The sequence below is a fragment of the Ptychodera flava genome, chromosome 17 (genome assembly GCF_041260155.1).
Source record: "Ptychodera flava strain L36383 chromosome 17, AS_Pfla_20210202, whole genome shotgun sequence".
Classification (NCBI taxonomy): Eukaryota; Metazoa; Hemichordata; class Enteropneusta; family Ptychoderidae; genus Ptychodera; species Ptychodera flava.
In genome coordinates, this window is record NC_091944.1 from 30,420,353 (window position 1) to 30,446,829 (window position 26,477).

At 37.6% G+C, this 26,477-nt stretch overlaps 1 protein-coding gene across 1 annotated transcript; it reads right to left on the reverse strand.

The window, feature by feature from the left end:
• Positions 1-8,475: 8,475 nt before the first annotated feature.
• On the reverse strand, positions 8,476-18,916 carry LOC139116030 (zinc finger protein 112-like). The gene is made up of 2 exons (XM_070678526.1): positions 18,792-18,916; positions 8,476-14,537 (listed from the first exon to the last, which is right to left on the reverse strand). The coding sequence occupies exon 2, from the start codon at positions 14,032-14,034 to the stop codon at positions 12,685-12,687; it is 1,350 nt and encodes a 449-aa protein (XP_070534627.1). The 5' UTR covers positions 14,035-14,537; positions 18,792-18,916; the 3' UTR covers positions 8,476-12,684.
• Positions 18,917-26,477: the final 7,561 nt, after the last annotated feature.

Consider the following 26,477-nt stretch of genomic DNA (forward strand, 5'->3'; position numbering starts at 1 on the left):
ACATTAAAAATATGATATTTTATTACTCATTCAACTCACTATTCAAGATAAAATATCGTTTAGCAAATTAGCTTTATCCTTGGTAATTGATTGTTTCCCTCGCTGCTCGATCGCCAGAAATGAGTACATACGTTCTCTACCTAGCCTCATGGCATGGAAGTGCTGATGATAATAACTTTGGGTCAAAGGTATTGAAGTGTCCAATCAGGTTCGTGCACAGAGTCCAAGGCCATGACCTACTTCATGTACTTCTGCACTGTTTTGATTTTGCTTCGCCAAGAAACGTGTTCGTCATTGTCCATAGAAGTATGTTTGCTCTCCTTTGAGGTTGTTTGTGAAACAAATTCCGGGATAGGCCTTGGAATGCATACGATCGGCATCACGGCAGTGCATGTAGCTAGCCCTACGAGTATGACGAGAGTGTCCGGCTTTGGCTACGCGGCCTCCCACCTCCGGTAGGCGGCGTAGCCAAAGCCGGACACTGTCGCCATACTCGTAGGGCTATGCATGTAGCGTACCATGCTTGTGTAACTGCCGAGCTCAACGTGCATTCACGGTTGATACTCGTGTACAATCATGATGTGTTCAATTCTGATGAAGATTCATAAGTCTTAATTTTGCAGTCTTTTTTCCGTACGATAATCCCGACAATACGTGTTACTGTTAGACGAGGTGGCCATTTTATGATAAGTTTCAATACTGCACAGCTACATAGCGTCACTATCGTGTGATCGAGGTACAGCGTTGTTGAACGGGATACAGAAACTCTGCAGAGGGAGAAACGATCGTTGACATGAACAGTCAATGTACTTCAGCACGTAGTCCGCAGATAGCGGATCGAGAAAATAAACGTGTCCCAGTAAATAACGGAATATTTATGTACATTAACTCGATATTAATCAAATTTCCAGCTCATTGCAAAAAATGTATTGGAAAGATTAATTTGTCACTGACAAATACTGCACTGTATGGAAAAAACAGTCTGTAGAATAGTTCAACTTCAAGTGGTATTACCCGAGACAAACACTTGTGTTGTCAATTTTGATTTCATTTCATAAACTTCATACTTCATCGAGTATCGTGTATTTCAGCCTTTGTGAAGCCATTTTATTGATATTTTCAATTTTTGTCTTGGCTTTGTTGTGGAACATGTTGAATCGTCTCCGTGGACATGTAGGCAAAAGTGTGACGGGGGGTCGAAGTGACTTGGGTACCTGGGGCCGACCAAAACCAGTGTGAATTACTGGGGTCAAAGCGGACAGCGGCCGGGATGACGTGTTCCCCAAGCGAGCTACCTTCAGAAGTCTGTTTCATCGCAAAAAACGTCAACTTTTAAAACCCGTCATTTATTTACTGATGTTATTCTCAGCATCACAAACATATACGCCTCTGCTATGTATCACAGCAAATAGTTATATTTGAGCGCCCCATAAATGGGATCCTCGTTTTTTTGCGAACCCGGAAGTGTGTCTTGCTCAATGCATTTCCTACCCATTGCGAGGGAAACTGCCCGCGTTCCCATGCTCCCCATGCACCCTTTTTCAATGCCAGTGCAACGCCATCTGTGCAAAATTTGTGGTGGTATGCTCCCGTGTGATGGAAAACCTCTCTTATTCTAACAATGACGTAGTTGACTTTGGACTTCGATTTCGTAAATGTGATGTCCATGCAGTGAGTTTGGGTTGGCGCGCTTATAATGCAATCTTCGCCCGCCTGCGGTCCGATATCCCGCATTTATTAGCGATATTTATCTGTTTTGACTTGACCAAAGTTGGCAAAACTTGCTATGTACATTAAAGATACTATGATACAAGATTATTGAAAGTCATTTGACATTTTTTTCAGCCAATTCCCAATATGCATATTTAATGAACCTTCCAAATTAGGGATATATACTGGCATTTACTTGATAAAATTTGGCGAAACATGCTGTGTACATTGATCATTATACCAGGTTATAACAGCATTGAAAGTCATTTTGCATTTTCATGTCAGCTAATTCATAATTTGCATAAATAGCTAACAAGCTTTCACGGTTTGGCATATAGAGCTTGAAGGACTTGACCAAAGGTAATTACACATGCTATATTGTGATACAATGACAGTACTCAAAGAAATTAATTATTTTTATTTCAGCTAATTACATATTTGAATACTTAATGACCTTTAGAATTGATCTGTGGTGAAATTCATTGTGTTGATCATAACACTTTAAATGTAGCAAAGCATGTAGCAAAGGTTCAAACTTGCACATAAATGCAATATATAATGAAACACGTGAGCATTTTCAGTTCATATCTGGTTTGCTCACGTGTTTACACACGTGAGCATATGTCGCAGCGATGTCTGTCTGTCTGTCTGTCTGTTGGTCCGATATCTCAAAAACGGCTTATCAGATCAGAATCAAATCTGGTACATAGATTCAGTTAGCAAATGGCAAGAACTGATTAGTTTTTGGTGGGTGTGGCTTGCATACTTTTTGTCCATTTGCATAATTAATGATTTTAGAAAAAACGGATATTCATTAAAAACGACTACACACAATTTGATGAGATTTGCTACAAATGTTGATCACACCAAGATATATCAGCAGTGGGAACCATTAAGGGGTGACATGAAAGATAGTTGCTAATTTGCATATTAAATGAACTTTCCTAATTAGGGATATATGTCTGATTTGACTCAATCAAAATCGACCAAACTTGGTATGTATATTAAAGATACTATGATTTAACATTAGTGAAAGTCATTGAACATTTTTACTTCAGCCAATTCCGAATTTTTTTAGTATTTAACATTTTATTGGGTTACTTGAGGTTTACAAAAAGATTGTTTTCCAATTGTTACAGAAATGTATTTTACATATCTTATGGTTTTCATGTAGTAATACAGGTTATAATGTAATAATACAGGTCTTGTATCAAGTTGACACGCACAAGAGACAGAAAGAAAGAGAAAAAGAAAACTTATAATCTTAACCAGATATGAACTGAAAATGCTCACGTGTTTTATTATATATTGAAGTTATGTGTAAATTTGAACCTTTGCCACATGTTTGCAACTTCATTGAAATTATTATGATCAACATAATGAACAATAATCACCGCCGATTAATTCTAAAAGGTCATGAAGTATACAAATATGCAATTAGCTGAAATAAAACATTAAAGTTATTTGACTGCTCTTATTGTATCACCATTTTATCTAGCAAGTGTAATTACCATTGGCCAAGTCCTTCAAGCAGTATTTGCCGAGCTGTGAAAGCTCATTAGATATGCAAATTATAAATTAGCTGACATGAAAATGTGAAATGACTTTCGATATTGTTTTGACCTAGTACCTGGTATAATCATTGATGTACATAGCATGTTTTGCCAACTTTGATCAAGTAAATCCCGGTATATACCCCTAATAAGCAAAGTTTATTAAATATGTAAATTAGGAATTAGTAAAAGTGCTTAATGATTGTCAATAATGTTGTATCATGGTATATGCAATACTGTGTAGCAAATTTGTAAACTTTAGTCAAGTCAATTCAGACATATATCTCTAATTAGGAAAGATCATTAAATATGCAAATTAGGAATTGGCCGAAGAGAAAATGCTTAATGACTTTCAATAATATTGTATTATAGAGTCTTTAATGTACATAGTAAGTTTCATCAATTTTGATCAAGTCAATTCAGATAAATATCCCTAATTATGAAAATTCATTTAATATTAAAATTAGGTTTTGGCTTAAGTAAAAAAGTCATTTGACTTTCAATAATGTATATCACAGTATCTTTGATGTATATAGCAAGTTTTCAACAACTACAATCAAGATAATTCAGATATATATCCCTAATTGGAAAAAGTTCATTAAATATGCAAATGCAGAATTGGCTGAAGTAAAAATGCTTAATGACTTTCAAAATGTTGTATCATAGTGGCTTCAATACATGTAGCAAGTTTCATCAACTTTGGTCAAGTCATTTCAATTATATATTCCTAATTAACAAAGTTCATGAAATATGCAAATTAGGAATTGGCTGAAGTTAAAACGCTTAATGACTTTCAATAATGTTAAATCATAGTATCTTTAATATACATACCAAGTTTGGTTAATTTTGATCGAGTCAAATCAGACATATATCCCTAGTTAGGAAAGTTCATTAAATATGCAAATTAGCATTTATCTTTCATGTCACCCCTTAATGGTTCCCACTGCTGATATATCTTGGTGTGATCAACATTTGTAGCAAATCTCATCAAATTGTGTGTAGTCGTTTTTAATATATATCCGTTTTTTCTAAAATCATTAATTATGCAAATGAGCAAAAAGTATGCAAGCCACACCCACCAAAAACTAATCAGTTCTTGCCATTTGCTAACTGAATATATGTACCAGATTTGATTCTGATCTGATAAGCCGTTTTTGAGATATCGGACCAACAGACAGACAGACAGACAGACAGACAGACAGAGACACACAGACGGACAGACAGACAGACAGACAGACAGACAGACATCGCTGTGACATATGCTCACGTGTGTAAACACGTGAGCAAAAAACTGCCCCCATTTCTTAAGATGAGAGTTCAACTTATTCTTTTTGTTGGCAATATGAAATTCCAAGTTTTGAAAATTTTGCAGATATTTTTTGAAAGCACCCACACTTGGTTTTTGTTTTTGATATTTTGATCTATAAATATAGTATTTGGCAGCAAGGATTACAAAGTTTAAAAATAAAGAAAATCTTTCATCTCCAAGAATAATTTGTCTAACAGTTGGGTGACTCTGCAATCCAATTCTATTTCCCCATACCCTATAAATTCCCTCCCAAAATTCCATCACAAATACACATTCATGAAACAGATGAACCAGTGTTTCACTCTGTTCCTCACAAAAGGTACATTTCTCAGAGTCAACTCTTGGTGGTGTCATTTTTGATAACGTTACATTGGTTGGAAGTATATTATGCAGTACTTTAAACTGGAATGCTCTAGCTTATTATCAATTGTCACTTTATAAGGTAACTGATACAGTAAATCCCAATCTTCAATAAACTCATTAAAAAAGAACTCAGATTTTGGGGTAATGAAATTACAATCATTTATCCACTTGGACACATTTCTTGTATTACAACATTTTATCTCTTTACACACTATGCCAATCTTAAATAAAATCTCTTGTTCAGGAACTCTAAAACTGTCAATCATCTGCTTATCTACTTTTCGTTTCCAGTCTTTTGGTATGGCATTAATAATTCCAAACCATCGCAGCACAGATGAATTTGGAACTCCCATTTGTCTTACTTTTTCCCATGAAATAATTTTACCATTTTGATCAAATAATTGTCCCAAATACACAATATTTGCTCGTACAAATTCTTTAAAGAACATGGATTTCCCCTGAAATAAAATGTTTTGATTATTCCAGATTATTTGGTAAAATACACTTTCTTCATCACATTTTGCATAATTATTAACCTCAGACCAAACCTGTAACATACATCTGAGAAAATTAGAAAAATTCACAGATAATTTCTTAACATTAAAATTACAATTTAACAACATTTCTATACCCCCAATTCTTTCCAATTCTTTCATAACAATTCTTTTCCACGGGTGTCTTATACCAGAATCACATAATCTTCTAATCCAATTAATACGCTGAGCTTTATAAATTGTTCTAATATCTGGCATAGAGATTCCCCCTTGTTCTACAGTACCAATCATTGTTTGTCGAGAAATCTTATCAGGACCCTTCCAAAGAAACTTATAAATCAAAGAATTAACCCTTCTCAAATCAATACATGGAATTTCAATCATATTCATTACATACTGAATTCTAGAAATGCCCATACTTTTGATTATTTGAATTTTTCCCAGAATAGTCAGGTCTCTACTTTTCCAAAAATTTAAGCTACATCTAAGTTTTTCTAAAGGTTCTGCTAAATTCATATGGAGAGCTCTTTCTCTATCGTATGAAATATAAATTCCAACAACTTTAATTGGGTCATCTGTCCACTTTACCTCCAAAGGTTTATCTTTACAGTGTTTTTGTTTTCCAAGCCACATAGCTTCACTTTTATTTATATTTACTTTGAGACCTGAAACACTTGTAAATCTGTCCAATAATTTAAACAGATTTCTTGCAGAATTTACATCTTGTATAAAACAAGTAAGATCATCTGCAAATGAAGCATTTGTAATTTCTTCCCCATGTACATCAATACCTTTTATATCTTTCTCAGACCTGAGAGAAATCAAAAAATTTCCAAAGCCAGCACAAATAACATTGGTGATATACAATCTCCTTGTCTGACTCCCCTGAATAGTTTAAAATAACCTGTACTTGTGCCCTTATTCATGACACAGCTTTCACTATTTTTATAACATGTTTTAATCCAACTTATAAACTTTGTCCAAAATTAAAAGTTTTTAGAACTTAAAACAGTTATGACCATTCACATGAGTCAAATGCTTTTTCTAAATCAACTGTTATCGAGATACCAGGAAGATTCATATCTTCTGTGTAATCCATCACCCCTTCAATAAGTCTGATTACATCACCAATATATCTGTTTCTTACAAAAGCTGATTGAGTTTCATGTATTAACACAGGAAGAATATTGTCCAACCTTTTTGCCAAACACTTTGTTACTATCTTATAATCAACATTTAATAAAGTAACAGGTCTCCAGTTACGAATATACCTTTTATCTTTCCCTTTTTTCAATAAGGGAAATAACACCTTGTCTTTGGGATGGTGAAAATTCACCATGTTCAAAAGAAGCAAAAAAGGAGTTCAACAAAAATGTTTTAACAAGTGCCCAAAATTGTAAATAAAATTCACAAGTTATACCATCATTCGGAGGGGTGGGGAGGGATGGGGGTTTTTTGAGCAACGGTTTACTTTTATTTGATTTTATTAATTTTGATTTTGGTATTTCAAATAAAGAGTTCAACTCCAAACCGTCTGACTGCTTTCTTTATTACTACAGTAATTTTATTAATTTTGACTGAGGTATATTAAACAAGTCATTGTCAATGACATAGTCCCCACTTGTAATAGGAGTATTAGTCTTGATGGGGCAGGGAAATGAGGTCATTAAGAAGTATCACTGGAGTGTATATGTTCAGATCTATGGACACATAGGTCTATGTCATTGTTCCCAATTTGAAACAAGAGGCATGTATAAGTTATGGTTCTAAATCAGGAAAAAGATCAGACCTCAAGTTGTATTGGCCAGCCAAGAAATACATATGTGCATAATAAATGAGGTACAAGATGTGACATCTTAAGGTCTATTATCCTATCAAAATCAAAGCGTAAAGAACTTGTGGTTACAGAGATATGCATATATATGCATATTGAAGGTCAAAGGTCATCAAGGTCACGTGACATTTTGAAAAAAAAAAACATTGTATTGCTAATTAATCCATATATGCCAAAATTCAGACCTCCAGCTCTATTGGCTTGGCCACAATTATATATGGGCATAATTAACGAGGTTAAGCATGTGTTTGTCATAAGTTCTTCCAACCTACTCAATATAAATGACATAGCACTTGTGGTTACTTATTTATTGACATTATCGTGTATTGTAGGTATAAGGTTATAGAGGTCACATGACATTTTGTCAAAAAATTTCTATCCTATAGTCTATCCCTATATACTAAAAATCGTACATTTACCTCTATTGGCTTGCTCAAAATAAGATATGTGCATAATTAATGAGGAACAATATGTGGCGTCATAAGCTGTCCCATCATACCAAATATGAAGGGTCTAGCACTTGTGGTTACTGAGTTATGGACAAATATGTATATTTGAGGTCAAAGGTCACCAAGGTCACGTGACATTTTGTCAAAAAAATTGTATTGCTAAGTTATCCATATATACCAAAAATCAGACCTCTAGCTCTATCGGCTCGCTCAAAATTAGATATGCGCATAATTAATGAGGTACAATATGTGGCGTCATAAGGTGTCCCTTCATACCAAATATGAAGAGTGTAGCACTTGTGGTTACTGAGTTATGCACAAATATGTATATTTGAGGTCAAGGGTCATTGAGGTCACGTGACATTTTGTCAAAAAATTGTATTGCTAAGTTATCCCTACAAACCAAAATCAGACCTCTGGCTCTATTGGCTCGCTCAAAATTAGATATGCACATAATTAATGAGGAACAATATGTGGCGTCATAAGCTGTCCCATCATACCAAATATGAAGGGTGTAGCATTAGTGATTACTGAGTTATGGACAAATATGTATATTTGAGGTCAAAGGTCACCAAGGTCACATGACATTTGTCAAAGTGTCTGAGATATCTGCGTGAACGGATGGACTCACATGGATGGACTCACGGACTGACATGACCCAATCTATGAGCCCCCTGGACTTGATCTGTGGGGACTAAAAACTGTGTCACTGCATCCTTTTTGCAATATGAATACTATGAGAAACTAAATTTTTATTTTTCTTGGCCTTATACATGGGAGTCTATGGACTGCCTTATACATGGGAGTCTATGGACTGCCTTATACATGGGAGTCTATGGACTGCCTTATACATGGGAGTCTATGGACGGCCTTATACATGGGAGTCTATGGACTGCCTTATACATGGGAGTCTATAGACCGCCTTATACATGGGAGTCTATGGACTGCCTTATACATGGGAGTCTATGGACTGCCTTATACATGGGAGTCTATGGACTTCCTTATACATGGGAGTCTATGGACTGCCTTATACATGGGAGTCTATGGACTGCCTTATACATGGGAGTCTATGGACTGCCTTATACATGGGAGTCTATGGACTGCCTTATACATGGGAGTATATGGACTGCCTTGTACATGGGAGTCTATAGACCGCCTTATAGATGGGAGTCTATGGACTGCCTTATACATGGGAGTCTATGGACTGCCTTATACATGGGAGTCTATGGACTTCCTTATGCATGGGAGTCTATGGACTTCCTTATACATGGGAGTCTATGGACGGCCTTATACATGGGAGTCTATGGACTGACTGCCTTATACATGGGAGTCTATGGACTTCCTTATACATGGGAGTCTATGGACTGCCTTATACATGGGAGTCTATAGATCGCCTTATACATGGGAGTCTATGGACTGCCTTATACATGGGAGTCTATGGACTGCCTTATACATGGGAGTCTATGGACCGCCTTATACATGGGAGTCTATGGACGGCCTTATACATGGGAGTCTATGGACTGCCTTATACATGGGAGTCTATGGACTTCCTTATACATGGGAGTCTATGGACTGCCTTATACATGGGAGTCTATAGACCGCCTTATACATGGGAGTCTATGGACTGCCTTATACATGGGAGTCTAAGGACTGCCTTATACATGGGAGTCTATGGACTTCCTTATACATGGGAGTCTATGGATTCCTTATACATGGGAGTCTATGGACCGCCTTATACATGGGAGTCTATGGACGGCCGTATACATGGGAGTCTATGGACTGCCTTATACATGGGAGTCTATGGACTTCCTTATACATGGGAGTCTATGGACTGCCTTATACATGGGAGTCTATAGACCGCCTTATACATGGGAGTCTATGGACTGCCTTATACATGGGAGTCTATGGACTGCCTTATACATGGGAGTCTATGGACTGCCTTATACATGGGAGTCTATGGACTTCCTTATACATGGGAGTCTATGGACTGCCTTATACATGGGAGTCTATGGACCGCCTTATACATGGGAGTCTATGGACTGCCTTATACATGGGAGTCTATGGACTGACTGCCTTATACATGGGAGTCTATGGAGGTGAAAACTAAAAAGTCCTCTAAACACCGCCAAATTTGATCGCATTGTGAAACAAATCGACGTGCATCTGTATGAGGTAGGGTACTATCCTTGTACCAAGTTTGAACGAAATCGCTCCAGGCGTCTCTGAGATATCTGCGTGAACGGACGGACGCACGGACGGACGGACGGACGCACGGACGGACGCACGGACATGACCAAACCTATAAGTCCCCCCGGACGGTGTCCGTGGGGACTAATAAAGATTTCAACTCCACACTGTCTGACTGCTTTACATATTACCGACAAGTCCTTATCTCCTCTCTAACTTGTGTACACACCACTATAATTGCTCCGAAAACATTGCCAACTTGCTAATCCGCTGTCCATATCAGCGGATTAATTGATTAAGTCAACACCACAGCCCACATGTAGTAAAATATTTTACTACGTGTGTGTGACTGGCTGTGGTGTTGACTTAATCATTAATCCGCTGTTACGACCTTCAGATTAGCAAGTTGGCAATGTTTTGGAGCAATTATAGTTGTGTATACACAAGTTGGAGAAGACATAAGGACTTGCCGGTATATACAAAGTCAGATGGTGTGGAGTCGAACTCTTTATTTGAAATATCACAGTCAAAATTAATAAAATCATATAAAGTAAACCAATGCTAAAAATCATCCCTCCCAACTCCAGGGGACTGATTTCTGTGCCCTGTGGCTTCACACGTTAAAACAATAGACATTTGCCAACCAGTGTGTGGAGGGACTGTGATTGAACAGTCTCTTTAAGATGGCATTTGGGGCTCTTCTTAACAGTCTGGTATTCCTAAGGAAACTTGTGCATGCTTCTATAGCACACCTGAAAATTGAATTTCTCATGCTCCAATGACATTTTGGTTGCGGCACATAATGGCCAAAATTGAATGACTTTTGGAATAGTGCATCCTTGATGAAACACTGCTACATCACTTCTTTCAAATATTTTGTTGATGCAAGAGTTGTCAAACATAGGACAGCAAGTCTTGTCACTTACATGTAATGCCTCAAACAGCTAATGCACATTAAAACTACTTATTGTGAACCAGTAAATGTCTTTTCACTTTTGCAGTTGTTTTAAATCCTTTACCACACACGTGGCAAAGATGAGGTTTTTCCGATGAATGGATGTACAACCGATGACTGTTTAAACTTGGTTTACATTTGAATGATTTTCCACAGAGTTCACATTGATAAGGCCGTTCACCTGTGTGAACACGTTTGTGGATGGCCATGTACTGTTGTTCAGGAAAGGATTTCCCACAGATATCACACAAATACAGTTTTATCTTTGCATGTACTCTTTGGTGTGTCAAGAGATTACCTTTCTGTGTAAATGTCTTATCACATTCAGAGCAAGACCAGGGTTTCAAAGTAGTGTCACCACTGTGGTATACTACCCGGTGTTTTTCAGCTGAGTTTTTAGACTTGAAACACTTATGACAGACCGGACAACTGTACGGTCTGATACTTGAATGAGTACGGAAATGCTTTTCCAGGGTTCCTTTTCTATTGAAAACTTTCCCGCATTCTTCACAAGGATAGGGCCTCTCATATTTGTGGCGTTTCAAATGCCCATCTAAGCTTTCTTTCCTTCCAAAAGTTTTGCCACACACCTCACACGAATACAATTCTTCTACATCGTGAATGCTGTGATGCTGTTTTAAGAGTTCTCTGTTTGCAAACACGCTCCCACATTCTTTACAACTCAATGGCTGTTGAGAATGCATTTTCTTTTTGTGCCATGAAAGCTTATTCTTGCTGTCAAAAATTACTTTGCAATTTACACAGGGGTAATCTCTTAACTTATGCACTTTCTGTCTGTGCTGATACAGTTCATCTTTTGTGGGGAATACTTCATTACACAATTTACACTGCTCCAGGACTGCATGCAACTTTGTGATGTGAAGTCGTAAACTCAAACTTCCTCGAAACTCTCATCACACTCTGGGCATTTGTTGATTTTTTCGGTGGTGCGGGATGTTTCTTTATGTTTCGACAAGTCAACTTTAACTGGTGTCTTCCTTTCATGCATGTTCATGTGTGCGACATATCTGGCATTCACATGAAAAACTTTATTGCAGATTTTACATTCAATGGCTTTCTCTAATCTGTGCCTCTTCATGTGGCCTGCATAGCTTTCCTTCCGGCCAAACCATTTCTTACATTTCTCACACTGATACTTTAAATCTTGATCATGCGTCTCTCTGTGCTTCTTCAATGATTTGTAATCATTAAATTTTTCACCACATTCTCCACAGTTCCACACCCTTTTTCTCATGTTTCCTATATCTGTGATCCTTAAGTATTTTTTTTGTAGTGAATGACTTTTCACAAATCTGGCATTTGAATGGTCTCCTATTTTCATGCATGTTCATGTGCTCAACATAGCTGGCTTTCAAACGGAAAATTTTGTTGCAGATTTCACATTCAATGGATTTCTCTAATCTGTGTCTCTTCATATGGCCCTCATAGCTATCCTTCCGGCCAAACCATTTCTTACACTTCTCACACTGATACTTTAAAACTTCATCATGTGTCTCTCTATGTTCCTTCAGAGATTCATATCACTAAATGCTGCACCACATTCTCCACAGTTCCATACCCTTCGCTCATGTATCTTATATCTGTGCTCCTTGAGGTATGTCCTTGTAGTAAATGACTTTTCACAAATCGGACATTTAAATGGTCTCCTACTTTCATGCATGTTCATGTGTGCTACATAGCTGCCCTGCAAATGGAAAACTTTGTTGCAGATTTTACACTCCATGGATTTCTGTCTTCTGTGCCTCTTCATATGGCCCTCATAGCTATTCTTCCGGCCAAACCATTTCTTACATTTCTCACACTGATACTTTAAATCTGATCATGTGTCTCTCTGTGCTCCTTCAATGACTTGTAATCATCAAATGCTGCAACACATTCTTCACAGTCCCATACCTTTCTTTCATGTATCCTATATTTGTGATCCCTTAGTAACCTATTTTGAGTGAATGACCTTTTGCAAATCTGACACTGGTGCTGGTTTGGATGTTTGTCCTTCATATGTTTCCTCAGCTGCAACCTTGAGCAGAGAGTTTCCTTGCATAAAAGACAGCAGAGGTTATCTTGCCCCGAGCGATGTGCATGCTTAGCAATTTGATGATGTCTTAAAAGACTACGGCTTGAAAATCTCACTTTGCACACTCTGCATGACAGATAACCACCGGTCGAACCATGAACTTTCTGCTTATGAAGTTTCAGTGCACAATGTAGCTTGAAATCTTTCTTGCAGACATCACACTGATGCAGAATCTGTCCTATCCATGTATTGGCTGATTGTTCAGTGGACATTTCTTTTGGACCAATGCTCGATGTTTTACCATGTCCTTTTGTCTGCTGAAGACTCTTATAATGAACTGAAAGATGGTCCTGCAGAAGACCTTTGCTTCCAAACTCACAGTTGCATTCACTACACAAATATTTTTGTTTCTCATCACAGTTACTGCTACTATAACCTTGAATTTTATCACCATGCTCATGATTTTTGTGTTTCTGAAGCAGATGATTCCTTGGAAAACTTTCTCCACAAAATTCACATTTGAATGATTTCCTTTTGATGACCTTTGACTTTTCCTTTTCAGCATGTTCATTCTGGTCTGTGTGAAATATGGTGTTGTGGGCAATAGCATCAGAATGATTGATATTGCCGTTTAAGTCAGCATGTTTCTCCCCTAATAAACTTTGATCATTCTGAATGGGACTTCGTGATGAATTCATATCTGCAACAGAGCTACCTGTATCATACAGGTGAGGGCAAAATAAATTTGCAGGAGTCAAGGTTTTTACTACATCAGCCATGTTGCCCCTGTCATCGTTCCCAAAAACAATCATATCATTACTCCCTGTTAAAAGTTCTGGAATATCTGTTTCCTCCTGTTCTTCATTTTCTATCTTACATTTGACTTCTTTTATATCAGCCTCTCTGTGTTTATTGGTCAACACACTTTCTTCATTAGCCATGTCTGCCTCATCCAGGTCATCATCATCATCATTCCAATCACTACCACTATCAAATACATCAGCATCATTACTACCTACAGTGATATTTCTGTCTTCATCATGTGCATATTTCAACAACTTGCTAGCATCACTTTTGCTTCCACATTGCAGCCCTTGTCTAGTGTACACCAGTATCTGGTCAGCTTCACTTGTACAGTGTTGCATGGGTTCACCTGCCCATTCATTCCTTCTACAGCTAGTAGGTAATGTGTAGACAGCCTTGTCCGGATGATCATATGCGCTGTAAAACTTCTCCTGGAACTGTGCACAGCCAGTGGCAAGCTCCTCAAATTTCAGTTCACTCGATACTTTCAGCAATTGCTCAATATGTGGATGGTAATGGTTATCTGACCAGTGTACATAAAGTCTAGCAGATCTTTCACAGTATTTGCATTCAAACACCTAAACATTCCCTGATTTTGTCCTTGTGTGCATCTGAAGTAAGAACGTAGGTCAACATTGGACTGCAACTTGCTAAGACTGCCTGGTGACAAGCAAAACTTTGCTCCTCTGCGCGAAACTCAATGTCTGTGTACAGGGACTGTTTCCTGAATTCATTCATTCTCTTCAGAATTGATGAAGATAGGTTCTCTATTCTGTAATCCATTTTCATCTGTCTTGTTGTCATGGTTACAGAGAACACTGATGAGTCAAACTCTGGTTTTGGCCTATAAAATATCAAAGAACATTCAAGAGCTACCAAAATCTTTATTACCTAGCACTTCTGCAAGGAAGCATTCACAATTAGCAAAGTTCTAAACAGGGGAATTTTTGGGGTGGGCCACCCTTCTGTTTTTGGAGCAGTCTATTCATATGTTAATACGTGCACACAAGAATATATTTCATAACAAAAGACTATGCAAATTAGCAGTGTTAATTAACACTGCTAATTTGCATAGTCTTAAGACTGATATGTAAATTGGCTGCACAGGGTTTTATTCAGGGACAATAAATATAATATGATAAAAAATAAGTTTCGTTGTCTACAAGTTTTTCTCTGTCTGCCTTTCTCTTACCTATAACGTTGTAAATTTTGTAATGTTGTAAATAAGATAAAACATTCAGTGTTTATACTAAGGTTGGGGAACACTGGTAATGATTTGGGAACCTTGGTAACATTCCTACTGTCACCTAATCTAATTGATATACAAAGAGGAACCCAGTAAAATGACCGGGGAACCCCGGTAACATTTACTGAGGTACCGGCCTTAACAAAAATACTGACATATAATAGACAACATCACTATATGATATTGTCAATGATAGCCGATAGTACATACATCAGATGTTTTTCATAGTTAATATGGCATTTTCTGGGAGACTTGAGTCAAATTTGAGTGATATTTTTTCTGATATGAGTGTGGTCAAAAAATATAACATTTATGATACTTGACAGCACCTTAAGGTATTCAATATCTTGCATGTGCAGAATGTCTGTCTAGTCATAAAATTAAATTCTGTACATAATACAAGACAATATTACAGAAGGTACATTATTGAGGGTGATAGTCTTGTGATTTAATTAAATAAACAATACTAAATGATATGATTGTTTGCTTCTGATAGTATTGATGAGCCATTATCATAACTTATAATTTATCTACCTGATATGACTCATGGTGACATTTTGTGAAACTTTATTGACAGCATCAATAGTACTGATAATTTCGAACACTACAAGATTCTTCCAATATTGTGCCTCCCAGCTTTCAACCTTTTGCCTTATCCCTCTAAGCTAGCGGATTGTAAGCACAGGTGCAGCATTGTTCTATACTGCTCACTAGAATTAACTTCATGACTGAGTGTCTTTTCCTGCAAAGTTCATATTTCACCATCAGATCAAGTTCGCTGAAACTAATGAAGTACAATATGTCCAATTTTGGTGAATTTCAACAAAACTTGAACATTTGAAGGCCCCTGAAATCACAGATACTGTAAACATGATTTTCATTGACTAAAGCTGTTGGAACACACCAAGCCAAATGGGTGGATATAGGTATGGATTTAGATCAATACTACTTTTCACTGAGCTGGCTGATTGGGAAGTGATACTGTTTGACAGGTAAAGGGTTGATTGCCTGAAGCACACATTCAATTTGCTGCTATCTGTAGTCCTACCACTCCCTGGATTCACCTACATGTTTGTTCCCTAAAGTTCAGACAACACACTGTCACAGCAAATAGACTGCACAATAGTAGTATCAAGGAGGGGCAAGTCTATCTCCATGGTAGTATATACAGAATCTGTAACACTTAACATTAACATAAATATCACAGCAAGCGGTCATGCTGCTAGCCTACTGTGTACCCTTTTTCCAAAACTCCCTTTGCTGTGTGTTGCTGGAGACCGAAACCAATATTGGTCATGATGGTGTGTACTCTCAAATAACACACAACAGTACTTGGACACTCTCATAGTCCCTTCTTTTGGCTATGCACTAGTGCACTATGCCTGGTGTAACCCAGCTCAGGTCAGCAGGTAAAGTTAATATTCTATTGTGGTATTTCAAAGTTACCAATTGTGACCCACCCTTAACTCTTATACTTTGACAGCTATTGGTTCATGCACATTACCTCCACCAACAGAGGGACTGTGGTTCATCCAAATCAGATGAACTCATCTTCAAATAAGATGTGCAGCAGAGATAATGCTGCTGTTATCACAATAGGTAATATTTAATAAACAGGGCTCGAAATACTTTTTTTCAACCACCTGTCCACTGGACAAGTCAAATAAAAAATGCCTGTCCCAATGAGAAAAGTACCTGTCCAAAATGGCATAATTTATTCTAAGAAACTATACTAATTTCAACTCACCTGAGACAATGTCCAGAGAAATTGAACGTCATTTTTAATTAGTTTGATAGGAAGTTTTTGACAGAACCAACGAGTGAATCTGGGAAAGTTCAACAATTACCACGTCTGTGTTGTATGCAAAATGGCATAACAACGCCATCCCTGTCGAGATGGCTCTGAGAATCTCCCAATCTAAGAGATTTGAGACGTGACCTTAGATAAATCAACATGGCTGACTCCTGTAAACAGTGATTAGATATTATGTAACTTTCTTTTATTTTTTTCTGACAGGTAAATATCCAAACAATGATTTTCAAAATTTTAAAAGGTACATAATTTAAACTTATGAATATTTGCTGTAGTCAATAGGTTGAAATACTGGTTGCAGGCTGAAAAAATCTACCTGTCCACTTGGACAAGCACTTTTCAAAACTACTTGTCCCAGGCCAAATTTCACTTGTCCGGGACAGGCAGACAGGTATTATTTGAGCCCTGATAAATATTATGTAATCACATATAGGTTGAATATACTTAAGGCGATATCGAAGGATTCAAAGTGCACGTATACATACATTGGTTGCTATCGCTGGCAACGTTCAAAACACGCACTTTAATGTGCAAAATCTTACCGTTCCATTGTTTTCTATATGGATTTTCGACTCCTGGTATTTTGAAAATGCTCAAAATCTTTCAACTCTCTCAATTGTTAACAATTTAGCTGACCTTTGGTAGGATTATTGATGGCATACATGAGAATATAGATAAGCATGCGTTTCTAGAAATTCCGCACCGTTTATGAGATATCGCCATAAAACCCTTCAAAATTTCACAAAATGACACAGTAGATATTTTCCTGTTCAAAAATCATTTGTACTTGAACAGATAACCTAATCCATGCTAGGGGCTCTAAACAGATATATCATGAGTTACATTCTGAAATTTGGAAACTTTGGTGCAAATTTGTAGGAGCTCAAACGTTTTAAATTAGAGCAGTGAAAATTTGTATATGTGTGACGTCACGGACCAATCGTGTGACAAACATGCGTCTTTTGGAATCGTATGGTTCTGCAAATCTTTATTATGCAAAGAAAACCATGGAAACTTTGCATTTCGATTGATTTTGGAAATTACCCTTAGCAATCGTTGCTTAGCAATATGAATCCTTCGGTATCGCCTTAAATCAGTGCACCATGACCTGCACTGAAATGAATGTGCATTAGTTATGAAATATGTATAAAATCAAGAAACTCCAAAACCTTTCAGGAGACGTGATCAACATTTATCATAATATGGGTAACATGTACTTTTGCCAATTTTGGGGTTACATATTTCACCATGTTGTACAGAAAACAAATGATTGTACAGTAACAGTGACTATGAATACATACATGTATAGCTTCACTGGAGATCAACTTCATTGGCTTCGGATGCCATTATAATGTAACGATGTTGCTGTGCTTTTTCAGCACTTTATGTAATTGTCCGGAGTAGCCGGTCAGTGTTTGTACTTCAAGAGCTTAATGAGCGATATATATCATAATTCTTATGCCAAGCACCCAATCATGTTTATACCTGTGAGCATGGAGCTACCTCCATGCTGTGAGCAAGTGTGGTAGGAAGTTCAACAGCCACACGCCACTGTCCACCCAAATAAAGTTACCTTGCCGAAAGCTTGGAAGCCTGTGGAGATTCAACACTCCTGAGAAAAATAAAGAAAACTCAAATGCTACACAGTCACTCACTGGCGTGCCAGCTCACTGAGCAAGACTAGCCTATATACGAGTACAGCCTTCCTTGCGATACGGTGAAGGCCCCTGTGTAAACATCAGAAAGATTTGCCAATCTTTCTAAATGCTCACAGCCTACAGGGCTCTTCGCCGTTTGGCCAATCTTTCTAATGCTAACAGCTGCAGCATGAACTGGGGCCAAATTAGCTTCGGTGTGTTTCGAACCACACCTGTCACCACATTGTATCAGTGACGGCTAGCGGTTCGCCTGCATTGACTCAAGAGCCTGTGGGCTGGACTGCTCTACTGGCGAGCGACTGTGCTGAGCGAATCCGTAACATTCACATACAGACTTAAGCTGCTATGTTGTTCAAAATGTACATATAACCAGAGACTTACTCGAGTTTTTTTATGGAAGTTTAGCTCTTCAAGTTCAAGTCAATATAGCGGGGCCAGGGTGTACCGATATACCGCAGCACAGTATCCACAAAGTCCGACGATTCTGTGAGCTGACCTTTGACACGAGATGACCCCCATCAACGTCAAGATTAGACACAGGGGCTCACAAATGGCTATATAAGTCAAATTACAGCGTTTTTCTTTCTTTTTCAATGTTACAAATAAACTAGCTGAGCCTGAAGAGCACAACACTTTGTAGCTGTCTTTTGTGTAGCTTGTATTGGCATGTATAGTGCGCCCTCAATAGGGAGTGTGATCATATGTAAATGCAACCTTTAGTTCCGTGACCTCTAGCCATTCCTACTTCCTGTCCTCGCTATGCTTACAGTACTAATTTTAATTAGTACAGTAAACACAGCGACGTCAGTAAACACAGCGACGTCTGTACGCATGGCCGGCCATATGGAGAGGGAAGTAGGCATGGCTAGAGGTCACGGAACCAAAGGTCGCATTTACATATGATCACACTCCCTATTGAGGGCGCACTATACATGCCAATACAAGCTACACAAAAGACAGCTACACAAGTGTTGTGCTCTTCAGGCTCAGCTAGTTTATTTGTAACATTGAAAAGAAAGAAAACGCTGTAATATTGACTTATATAGCCATTTGTGAGCCCCTGTGGATTAGACATAGGAGCAGCCATGCAATAAATGTGGGCGAGCTCACAGGCGCACGGAGTATTGGAGTAATGTGTATGTGTGAAAATAAAGGACATGTCACACTGAAGAACCCGTAAGCCTGTGGATGAGCCCAATGTGAAGTAAAGTAAGCCTTTATTGAAATCGTATCCCAGTTGGGATCTTGATCATAAAGTACAATAAAGGTTTTACAAAAACAACAATGAAAGAGTATATATATATATATATATATATATATATATATATATATATATATATATATATATATATATATATATATATATATATATATATATATATATATATACAACAATGAAAGAATATATATATATATATATATATATATATATATATATATATATATATATATATATATATATATATGAGGTCAACATATTACAGGGTTATAAACAGTTTACTTTGTTTGTTTTTCATTTTTTCTTCTCTGAGTTTAAAACATGTATGTATTTTCCCAATTGCTTTATCTGTCCTTGAAAAGATGCTTATAAGGTCTTGTGTGCCTCTGAATGCGTTTTTACCAAATGTTTAGTTTACTGAAAAAATCATGTATATGTCTGTGTAGCCTTTACAATGAAAAGGAAGTGTATCTCATCATGTACTTGTTTGTTTTTTCAAATTTGGCATGCTCTGTCTCATAACATCAAGGTTTCTATATCTGCCTGTTTCCATGTGTAATATGTGTGCACTAATGCGTGACTTGCACAGGGCTGATCTGTGATCTGGGTTTTTTATAACATGAAGGTAGCTTTCGAGAGAGAAATCTTTTTTCAACTCTCTGTATGTGCAAGTTTATTTTTATGGTGCCCTGTCTGGTAAGCTTATCATCATGAATCATTTCAAATGCACATTTTTCAAATAGCTTTTAACTTTTACATTAAAATTAGTTAAACTGTTTGTCATTTTCTATTTTTACATTCATGGCATCTCCAATATTTACGAGCAGCAATGATTGTTTAATGCCTGACACCCAATTATCTGTATGTGCATTGTCCAGTTGACAGCCCAGATCATAATGCCTCACGAGTCAGTTGTATCTGCTTTCTTACTTATTTTTAACCAATATTTGACCATTTGTGTTATGCTTGAAACAATTAGAGGATATTTACCCAGTTCCATTAAACATGCTATGTTGGATGCTTTGTTATTCACTTTAAGTATGTGCTTGCAGAATTTAATGTGCAACTTTTCAATTGTGTTTGTTAAGTTTGTGAGTATGGTTTTTGCATTTGTGCATATGTCCGCTGTCCATACTTCTGTACAGTATAGCAGAATAGCTTTTATGGCATCAAACATCTGTAAATGACCTTAATTGGAATATTTGATTCCGCAAAGAGTAACTGTCTCAATTTAAAACATGCCTTCATAGCTCTGTTTTTCAAATCAATTTGTGCTCTATTTAGTTTTCCTGTAATATTTAACTTTATGCCAAGGTAAGTATATGCTGATACATTTTCCAACTCATTACCATGTATAGTAAATTTAAATTTGTTGAAAATTTTCCCTGATTTGTTGAAAACCATGATTTTTGATTTAAGGATGTTTATGTCTAAATGTCATTTTTCACAATAATGCCGTATTGAATTTATAGCATTCTGTAGCCCCCAGGTGTCTCAGATAGTAAAAGTAAGTCATCAGCATAAAGTAGACATGATAAAGTACTCTGTAATAAAGTTGATGGGTCATTGCTGACACAATTAAGCGAATCTTTTGTGTCATTAATATATAGGTTAAAAAGCAGTGGGCTTAAGCCATCACCTTGCCTTATTCCTCTCCATGGGAAACTGTTTAGTGAGTCCCTCTTTCACCCTAATGCAACCCTTCAAATTTAAATAAATTGACTTATTTAATGACGTTATAAAATTTCCCTGTGATACCATACTTTATTAATTTGTGTAGAAGCCCAACATGCCAATTGAATCAAAGGCTTTCTGAAAGTCTATGAAACGGCCAAATATATATTTCCCCTATACTCAGATACTTTGTAAGTAATTGTTTTAAAAAACAAATATATGATCACATGTACTAAACTCTGGCATAAAGCCAATCTGTTCCTTAATTATAAGGTTTTCATTTTTAATATGAGTAATCAGTCTTTGTTTTAGAACTGAAGTAAAACGTTTACTAATTGTGCTTAGTAGTGTTATCCCTCTGTAATTTCTCGGGTCATTTTTGTCCTTTTTTTTAGGTGCAGCCAACGAACAATACACTTTTAAAGGGGTCCTTACTATGATAAGATATAATATGCATGACAAGTAATGTGAACTGACTAATTTTATGTCATGAGGGTAATTAATTAGCTGTTCATAATTTGCCCTCCCACTTAAAACTTTTCGACTTACCCTCCCACACTCAAACTTCATTTTTACCCACTCCCCACTTAGTTTTTACCTGTTTACCCTCCCCGCTGTGAATTTTTGAAGCTCCCCTGTCCTCCGGCGAAAAAACTTGCCGATTTCCCCTGCCCTGAAAAAAATTCCCCTCAAAATTTAGTCATTCTATTTCCCTTGTAGACATGAAGCTAACCGATTTTTTCGCCATGTCTTATTTTAAAATTAACGATCCGGTTGTTAATTTTCACACTAACAGCCAAACACAATTTAGACACAAGACACACTAAAGCACATACAAGACAAGGTGGATGATGTGTGAAGCCACTTTCCCTTTATTACACGGCTACATAATCTGGGTAACCTGTAAAAGTTATAAATAATTACCCTGTGTCCCAATCCCCAGAAACACCATGGCTCAACTTCCCCTGCCCCCGTCTTAAAAGTACTTTCCCCTCTCCTCATTTTTCGCCAAGCCCTGTCCCCAGGACAATCAACCGACAGCTGCCCTGCCCGACAAAAAAAACTAAAATTTGCTCCCCTGCCACCTAAAATATGTCCCCTGCCCAAGCAAAATTAAAATTTCCCTGCCCCCAAAAATTGCTCCTGGAATAGCTATTTCGATGAATAGCTCCGTCGGCTGCACCTGTTTTTTATACATCGATCGGTACAATAATGCCTGTATTCCATGCATCAGGAAAGTGACCGCTAGCTAAGATTATGTTGAAAAGAGTTTTGATTTATTTATGTCTACTTGCTTTTATCATTTTATTTGTTATTTTATCCATACCTGGGGCTTTCCCTCGCTGTTCTTTAAAGTACTGATGGCTTTTTGAATTTCTAATTCAGAGATGGGTTTGTCCAAAGCCGAGATCTGTGTTCCCTGCCCCTGTCGATCTACTATGATGATCTCATCTATAAATTGCAGATCTACTTTTATATTCAGTGCCTTAAAATGGTTGTACCACCTTTGTTTTTTCAATTGGTGTGAGTTCACTGCTATTATTTTGTGAATATGATTTCAACTCATTAATCAGCTCCTAATACTTATTTGGGTTTGATTTCCCCAGGCTGTCTAATTTGTTTAAAATCTGGCTTTTAAATTATCTTCTCTTTGTTTTAACTAGACGTTTATATTGTTTCTTTAAATTGTAACACAAGCTCCGTAGTTCAATATTATATGGGTCTCTGCTAGCGCTCAACTTAGTCGATAATTTGTAAACATCATTTTTTAAATTACCAAGATCATTGGTATACCACTTTGGTTTCCTAGAGCGGGGTCCTAGAGGTGCTTAACTTCTTGCCCTTTTGTTCCTTTTTTTCTTATAAAGCGTTTATGGAGACTAGCTCCTGCTGTTTGTAGGAATATATTTGATAACATTGCACAAGCTGTATTAACTGACTGTATCGTTGCATCAAAATGTGTTTTGTTAAAATTATTAATGAGTGATGCAATGTGTGGATTATGTAATGCTTCATATAAAAGTAATACTGGAGTCGCTGTCCCATACAAAAGTAAAATGTATGCTATAACTTGCTACCTGTATCACTAGACCTAGCCCTGCGTACAGGTATGTGTGTTCCCGGCGTTATACGGCCTCCACCACAGCCCTGCAACGGTCTATGGAGATAACTGGCGAGATTCAAAATGGCGATCTCCATGGGTAAACAACTTGTCGAGTACATTATGTTTCAGAAAACGAGCGGTTTTGGACGTTAGGAGAAGTTAATCGCATCTTTTCTGGGGTCGGTTAGGAGGTAAAGGTAGGCAGGGAAAGGATTTTGCCCCGATAGAGTAGAATTTCGGCCAAAAAGACCGTTTTTTTCGTTGCGGTCCGGATCCGGACCGCAGAGTCGCCTGCAGTTATCTCCATAGACCGTTGCAGGGCTGTGGTGGAGGCCGTATAGTATAACGCCGGGAACACACAGACCTGTACACAGGGCTACACTAGACCCTAAAAATGGGGTCCATCATGTTTATGGTTACAAACTAAAACTGTATCAGTTAGGCTATGCATACATTCTTTTTAGCATTGCTAAGGCTGTGCTTCATGTGAGAGAATCTAGAAGCTTTTCCCTGAATTTCAAAGTACCTCCCATATATTAAACCTCAACAAAACTTAAAATACTCCCTTTCAGCACACAAGGCTCTGTTAAGGAAAAAAAAGGGGCGCTGGAGGAATTGAGGGGAATCATAAGTTCTTGGGGTAGTAGAGTGGGTGACTTGAGAGTTTCGCTCTGTAGTAAGGGGGACCTGAAAATATTTAGGTTCCTTTTCATTTTGTATGTTTTCCGATTCCAAGGTCTGGTTAGGTATTTCAATGACAAATAAATCAAATTTTTATGTCATTCGTTCTATTGTTAGTAATAATTAAAGTCAGAACCATTTTGTGGAATTTCATGATTTCTTTGAGAAAATGTCTAAAAATGTATGAATGCCATCGAGTTTTCGTTAATAAGGCAAAGTAATTAAATTCTTTGTTTTGCGTCCACTCTTAATGGGAAAGGGTACGCGTCTAAGCGGCTGAATAACACACACAAGAAAATTAACACAATGTAATTTGATTGCAGCAAATAACAAATTGCAACAAAATTTTCGTTCAGAAAAGCTAAGCGGTCATGTCCTAAAATTTCTTATTCAAATACACTGTGTGTGTTTTCATGGAAACCTTAAAAACCTGGGCGGGTGGGTCGCATAACAAAGAATTTAATTACTTTGGCCTAAATACAAGAAACTGAAATTGTTGATTATTTGTTTCTATATTTCAATGCGATGTATCAAATGCAGTTTCTTGCTGTCTCCCTTCGGCATGCTGAACACAGAATACTCAGTTTTTTTGACTTCATGCCTGTATATATGAATATTGGTGATAATTGAATTATAGTCCAGGCTGAAGGTATAGTTAAAGGGCCTATGACATGATTTCCAAAGTTTTTATTTTTTCCCTTCAAAAACTCAGCTAGGGGACCTGTCTATGGATTGCATATTGTGTCAGTTCGGAAAGATGTGCGCGAAGGGCGAAATTTCACTCCCTTTTCTTGCTTGGTTATCAGGGGGCCTCTTCGCACCCGAGCCAGGCAGCGGTATTTGCATATTGACAAACAGGTAGAGTTGACGTCATTTGTGCAACGCTATTGTCACGAAAGTGTATTTAGCGGTCCTTGTATAAATTAGACCACAAACAAAGTCAGCTATATAAACAGTGCTCACAGACGCCCAGTAAACACTGGCAAGGAAGCCACACCGTGCACCGGCGGTCCAGCTGCAGGGACTTATCAAGTTGCTTCCAGCGAGGACAGTGTTGACCAGAATTCAGAAAGTGATTTCGAGGGAATTAGCATAGGACACATAGGCAACCCCAGGCATCCGGGACGAGTGGTTCTAAATCAAAGTCAGATTCTGACTCTGAATGACAAAGCGCCAGTGGACAAAGCAATGGAATGCTCGGAACAGATTTGACAGTACGACGAGCCTACTTTTCATTTCTTTGTATGAAATAAGACAGTATCAGTCTTAGTTTGAACTTTTCACGGTTGAATTTATTTTATAAAATGTGGAGCAATCCCGCGCCTGAGTATTTCGATTGAATGCATTTCATGTTGTAGCTGCAGTAGGCCTACAGTACACTCAGCGTTCAGTTTTCGAACGACCTCAGTTTTCGGACATGCAATCACATTCTGTTCGTCGGACTCACTTCGCTCCGTAATGATAGCGTTTTACAAGTTGTGTGACCTCATATTAAGTGAAGTGATACTGCTGTCCCGTTTTTGATAGTTTGCTTAGTAGAAGCTATTTCGGGCTATACAAATTCGGCAATGTTAGCCAGACCATACGATAAAAGGTGCCGAAAGCAACACACAAAGACAGCCCATAGGTAAGCGCCAAACACGTCGAAATATGGTTATGTCGTATATTAAACGTAACTAATTATCACGAAATATTTACATTTAGTTTTTTAAACACATTGAAAATGAAAATTGGGGTTTTGAAGTTTCAAATTACCAACATTTAGCCCCTACTCACTTTCCAAATACGACGTCCGATTATTGCGACAGCAGTCCGATTACTACGCACTCAACACGGGGTCAAAAATTTTGCAACTTGACCCCTATATACCACTTCCGTCGTGTTAACACTTTGACGATAAACACAAAAGGTATGGCACGGTCCCTCCACAAAATGAGGGACCGTGGGTATGGTAATAAGAATTCGTAGTGCTCGTCATTTATGAAACTACTTTGGTTGGGCGCAATTCACTACCCTTTCCGAAAACTCACTCTGAGTGTAGCTGTGTTAGGACGTCGACCTTTGACAGAACTATCATTTCCTTGGAGCACGAGACAAATGGTGCAATCGACCCATGTTCCCATGCATTTTCAGAGCAAACGAACCCGGCAAAATGATGCGTTATAGGCCTATTTTGTACATGTTTTGATGAAGAAAAACAAAGAAAGCTTGTCACCGCATTGTCGGGTCGCCATTTTGAATCACCGTCTTCACCGTTCACAATTGTGTAGAGACGGAAGCTTCCTGGCTCGCAAATGTTTCCCGATGAAATTTCCCATATTTGGCACGAAAGCATAGTACACCTAATCAGATACCCTGACAAGTCATTTAATTGCAGTCATTTTAATTT